This window comes from Anarrhichthys ocellatus, unplaced genomic scaffold (genome assembly GCF_004355925.1).
Source record: "Anarrhichthys ocellatus isolate YVR2014 unplaced genomic scaffold, GSC_Weel_1.0 scaffold52, whole genome shotgun sequence".
Classification (NCBI taxonomy): domain Eukaryota; kingdom Metazoa; phylum Chordata; class Actinopteri; order Perciformes; family Anarhichadidae; genus Anarrhichthys; species Anarrhichthys ocellatus.
Window position 1 is genome coordinate 2,786,947 of NW_022280082.1, and position 5,996 is coordinate 2,792,942.

Consider the following 5,996-nt stretch of genomic DNA (forward strand, 5'->3'; position numbering starts at 1 on the left):
TGTGTGTGTGTGTGTGTGTGTGTGTGTGTGTGTGTGTGTGTGTGTGTACATGAATAACTTGTGCATGTGTGTCGTCTCCTCACCGCGCTGATGTCGTCCTCATAGCTGGTGACCTGCTTGTAGTGTGGCGAGCCAGACAGAGCCCTCCAGGCTGTGATCCCATAGCAAGAGGCCTTAGACGTACAGTCATCCCCCGACTCACAGCCTCCCACCAGCAGCAATCTGACAAACAAGCGCACGCACACACACACACACTCATGATAAGCACCTCCTGTATTGTGCCCCTGACAAATCAATTCGCATTGCATAACAAGGACAGCGAATTAAGATGGTCACTGCTGGGTCATCCTTCAGCCTGGGTTTAAGCCACGGTATGAGTTAGTTTTCCCACTACTGAAGAGCCACTTATTAAAGTAGCAGGTCTAAAAAAAAAAAGTTATCTAACAGAGGTAAAAGTCTGGCTGGAATCAATGGTTTGAAGGCACAGACAAAAGCACAATGACCACAGTGATTTGTGGGTCTCTCTTTGTGGTGAAACAGAACAGATGCGCCAATGGTCAGGAGCTCAGGGGAGAGGTGTGGATGGAGCTGTCCAGCTCAACACTGCCCCCTGGTGCAGGCAAGTTGGACATTTAGTAAAGGACAAGAGCTGAGAGTGAGCATATAAACTATTGGTGAGATAAATGAGGCATCAACATAGTAGCTCATGTCTGATACAAGCCACTTTTTCTGTCTACTGCTGTATAAGGTTTCATTAAAACAGATGTTGGACTACTTCTTGCATCCCCGATGCATCTGAATACATCTGTATTCTTCGCAAACATGATATTACCTCTGTAATCCTAATTATGAAAAGATCACAATGCCTAACTGCACATCTGGAAACACTTATGAGTATTTGTAAGCTCATCTTTGCGCTGCTTCATTTTAAACTGTCACAAGTTAACACTACCATGGTGTCTCCTTGAACCTGAACATGTTTCATCTTCATCATTATACATGCATGTTCAGCTGTTGGAATTATTTTTCTCACCTTGCCTTTTTTGCTCTATCCTATTCTTTCTGTGGCTGACCCAGTTTTCACACCGGGATCATTAAAGTTTCATCTCATCTATCAGTTGGCAAAGCTGACAGTAGCTGCCAAAATCCATTAGGCTGCCAAACCAAGCTTCACCGGGCCAAACTAAATCTGGTTTGTGCAGACTCTGGGAGCGTGGTGAGAAACAGTAAGGTCACGCGGGTGTGAGTCAGACATAATTAACCGAAACCTTTGAATGCCACATGGTGGGGAGGGCCAAGGACACCCTAGACTGCTATATTCAACTGCTGCAGGTTCTGCATTATAGTTAGTGGTTAATTTAGTCCTGAGGAAGCCAATTGGCCCCATTCCATAATATAAAATCTTATGCCTGTGCAAGAATGTCCTTTTTCTGGTGTAGTCAACTGATATTCATGTGTTGCTCTTCTTAATATGTGTTACCTGTCTGCAAAGCGACTTTATTTCATGGTAAGATTCACAGTAAATTCAATATGATACATATTTACGAGCATATTGAAGACTTGATAGTGTTTACTGGAATTTCCCCCGAGATGTCAAATGATGAAAGCGTTTGAAATTACATGGCTACTTTTAAATCCAAATATTTAAGATGGACAAGGCATCATGTGGCATCATCTGCCGTGGGTTTAAGATTGATTCAAAGCATTTATTAGGGCATCTGTAGATGTTTGAATACCAATGCATGAACAACACTTGATGAAACACTGTTGTAATAGAAGTAGGCTCGAACTGTGGAGGCCACAAGAGAAAATAAAATCACCGAGGGTGTCAAGCGAATGCTACAGGCAGTAATTATGGTGCCACTGATGGATTCAAAGTCAAATGCTGGTAAAAATGCTAATTTTCAAAAAATATCTAACTATATTCGACAAGCACTTAAGGTTGATAGGGTGTTGGAGCTAACTTACCGGTGGCCAGTGTGGTAAATAGCCGAGGTGATGCCGTGGGAGTAGTGAACGGAGAAACTGAAACTGTGGTTCTCGTGGAAGTTCCAATTGGTTCCCACACTGAGAGAGGGAGAAGACAGTCACAGGATAAGTCACCTATAATTACACTCCGGCACATAAACAATCAAAGCATCAACAAACATGTGCCAAATGTTAATGGTGCGACAAAGCTGTTTCGGGGAAGATGACAGAGCAATTTAAATCCCAGCTGCAATTAAAATGAGACATGGCAAAATATATAATCTAATTTAAGTGGGCAATCTAAATTAGATTGGTGCTCGATGAGATGCCGTGCAATTTGTGCGGGCACATCTCATTGGGGGGAACGTGTAACGCAGTGCAATGTAGACTGGGAGGAAAAGGGAGGAAAAGGAAAGGAAAGGGGGGAGAGAAAGAGCACAAAACAGTTCAACTTCCTCCAGACGTTCAGGTGTTAATGCCACAGTAAAGCACACGCACACACACACAGAGAAGTGCTGGCGCAGAGCAAGAGAGAGAGAGTAAAAAAAGAGAAATGACTTACTCAAGGCTGAGCTATAATTCTGAAATTCTAATTCAAAGTGTTTGAGTGACAATATTGGAATGCAGTCGTATGAAGAGGAGGGCACGAGTATGAGATCCATTCTGAAAATGAACGTTTAAAAACAAGCCAGCACTTCCAGAGTGAATCTGGAGCAAATGTCTCGCACATCTTAATTACCTCCTGACACACACACACACACACACACACACACGCAAACACACACACACTCACACACACACACACACACCCTGATGCTTTCAAAAGGCAGCCAACACCATTTATCTGGCTGTAATAGGAAAGTAAAGCCGCGTTTTCCCCCCAGTTCTCAGCAAACACCGCTGTGCACACAGAACTGAAGGGAAGTTGTGTGTGCAGGACGTCGTCTGATCGAAATTCAACGCGCAATCTCGTCCCCTTGTGTTGGAGTGTCAGTGCACCGAGGCTTGCTATGACAGCAGCAATCATACTGAGTGAAATGGGAAATCTCGGGAATTAATGCCGTATTAAATAATGCTAAATTGAGAAGGGAAGTTGCGGGGCAGCCATGAGGAAAGCGCACACGCAGACTCTTGCAGGTTCACGCGCACAAAAGGTGGAGAGAGTCAGATGTCAATCAAATAATCCCAAATGTGCATTTGGATTGGCATTGGCAGATATTTGTGGGGTTTTAATCTGAAATAACGCTGGACGAGAGAAGCCAGAAGGTGCTTTGGGAACTTAAGTGTGTTACTGAAGCAGTTTTCCCACTCACCTGACGAGGTAACTCTTGAGTCCGCCGCCGCATGTGATAACAAGCAGCTCGGCGGACCACTGGGCGCCAGCTGTGTACTCCAGGAAGATCAGGCCCGCCACTGCACAACTGAAATCCCCGGGAAAGCTCACCGCCTGGTGCAAGACGGGGAGATGAAAATGAAGAGTCAACGGCAGCGGGGGAAGTTACAGACGGTTGATGAAATCAAGAAAAGTACAATAGTGTATAATTATCTATCAGTCCGTGGCCCCCGCCACGTTTTTACAATGACAAACAACACAGACACTCCACATCAGTGGCAATTGTTAAAGAACATAAAATAAGACAGAAAAAAAAGATTAAGGAAGAAAATGCTGGGGCAGGGAGGGCGGTGAACATAAGAAAAGAGACAGAAAGTGAAAGAGAGATGGGGGGGTAGAGAATTAAATTTAAATTTCTTTTATACATGCATACTTTCTGTCAGATTGAAAAAAAAATGTCTCTCTCCTCCAGAAATAGCAGCAAGTCACCGGTGTGTGCACTTAACAGTGACAAACAAGATGAAGAGCACAGCGAGCCAGGGGAAGGGAGGTGGGGGGGGTGCTGGTGTAAGTGTGCAGACACACATACTGATTATGACAAAGCAGAGTGGCACTAAAGGGATGAAGATCGCCAACTTGGAGGGAGGCAGTGTCTGCGCTCATCGTCTCCGACGGGGCGGATACAGGAACGGGAGGAATGATGGGTAGAAATGGAGGAGCGATAGCATGTAGCACACAGAGGGCATTAAAGTGAGGGGGGGGGGGGGGGGGGGGGGGGGGGGGGGGGGGGGAAGACAGCGGAGCGAGGAGAGCTACTGAGGGGGCAGACATGCAAGGATGAGAGAGACGCTCGAGGAAGGGAAGGAGAGGACGATCGAGGGAGCGTGTGAAAAATTAAAGAGAGGAGGTGATGAAGATGAAGGGGGAAAGAGTGGGACACTATGAGCACAGAGGGAAGAAGAAAAGAGAGACAGACGAGAAAAAGCTTCAGACGGTGAAGGGAGAAAGCAGGCATGACAGACAAAGGGAGCACCGGGGTGGGGGGTGGGGGGGGGGGGTCTGACAGCGAGATGGTTTTCTTCAAAAAGGCGACAGACAGCTCAAAGTGCCCGGTAAACGTATGCTCCACTGAAAGAAGAGAACATGGCCCAACAAGTCTCCAAGCCGAGCTTATGGATGTCTGAATCCTCAGAACTGTGTCGCTGTAAAGACACAGCCAACTCTGCTGGAGCATATTGGCACTTAGTTAGGCTAAGAAGCTTAAATTAAATCCGATGATTTCATTTCAAAAACAAAAACGAATCAAGCTGTAGAGTACTGCAAAGTTTAGACATTAATAATTCATATGACACACAACATATAGTGGCTGAGTTAATCATCTGTGCAGAGTTTCCATAATTCTACGCCTGGTCACTTGTTATTAGTGTCGATGTATGCACAAGAGAAAAACTACACATTTTAGACATGAAAGACAGCTTCGGGGGGGGGGGGGGGGTGTTCGATGACGTCAAAGAGGAGGGACTGGCACGGTTACCGGCGGGATGACGAAGAGTTCGCTGCCCATGAGGTCGAACAGGCGCACGGTGCCAGTGCTGTCGGCGTAGGCTAGCAGGGTGCAGTCGTGGCTCCACGCCACCCTCCGCCACTGGGGGTTCGGGTCCTTTGGCACTGCAGGCGGACGAAAAAGGAAAAGAAGACTTGAAAGCTCTCACACACAAACAGAGAAAGATTGACAACAGATTCAGGGAGCCGAGGAGTTCATATTAAACCAGATGAGGGAAAACTCTCTGCGAATAATCCCCCCCGGTGCTCCGTGGTGTTCCTGCGACGAACACAGATGGGAGGAGGAGGATAAAGCTAATGGCATACATCAACACATTGTGTCTAAGGACCTATCCAACTCATCTATGAGGGATAGCAGGAGTAATGCGTCTCAATAATTGTCTCTCAAAGACGCGCCTGCGATGAGAGGGGGATGAAAGGTGGAGAGAGGGAAGGGGAGGCAGAGAGGATGGGGGAGGAGAACAGAGATCATGAATCCAGCTTTTATTGAAGTATAGGCTACTGTTTTACTCATCTGCTGGCTCAGCAGTGCTGCGACTGTAACCATATCGCTGTGATAAAGCACATCTCTGCCTGCTGGCACTTTCTCAAGGCTTCTCTGTCATACTTTCCCTCTGATAGAAGAGCTCGGGCAGTCTGGCAGGTCTCCGATTCCGGATCCGTTTAGAATACCGGCGAATATCACGAAACATTAAGCGCTATGAGGAGAAACAGGGTATGACTTTGTGTGTACAGTCTCTGTGGATTGGGTACGAGACTGCTGAGCCCATTAGAACATTTAAGTATTTTATACAACCTTCAGCACAGACATCTGCATATAGGAGAACAGTGTGAAACATAATACGCCACCGCAGGTGCCGTGTCTGCTAAGCAATAAAGTTATGAAAAGGAAGTTGTGTTTTTGTTGATATCACATAACGGCGCTATCGGCGTTTATTGTATTGAATTTCTTGGCTGAGGAACGCTGCCGCAACCCCTGGTGGGCAATACAGCAAACGAATGGAGGCGTCGGATATTGTATGACTAGAATTTTAAATGAAGAACAAAGGGGGGGAGGGGAGTGGGAGGAGAGGCAGGCATAGAGAGGGGAGAGAGAGAGAGAGAGAGAGAGAGAGAGAGAGAGAGAGAGAGA

At 46.4% G+C, this 5,996-nt stretch overlaps 1 protein-coding gene across 2 annotated transcripts in view; it reads right to left on the minus strand.

The window, feature by feature from the left end:
- The window catches only part of nbas (NBAS subunit of NRZ tethering complex), a 127,942-nt gene that overhangs the window by 112,944 nt on the left and 9,002 nt on the right, over positions 1 to 5,996 (minus strand). For both annotated transcript variants that reach the window (XM_031870363.1, XM_031870362.1), the window contains exons 7-10: positions 4,836 to 4,969; positions 3,282 to 3,415; positions 1,969 to 2,067; positions 84 to 222 (exon numbers count right to left, since the gene is read on the minus strand). In XM_031870363.1, the coding sequence (XP_031726223.1) occupies positions 84 to 222; positions 1,969 to 2,067; positions 3,282 to 3,415; positions 4,836 to 4,969 (506 nt within the window). The remainder of the gene's footprint in view (positions 1 to 83; positions 223 to 1,968; positions 2,068 to 3,281; positions 3,416 to 4,835; positions 4,970 to 5,996) is intronic.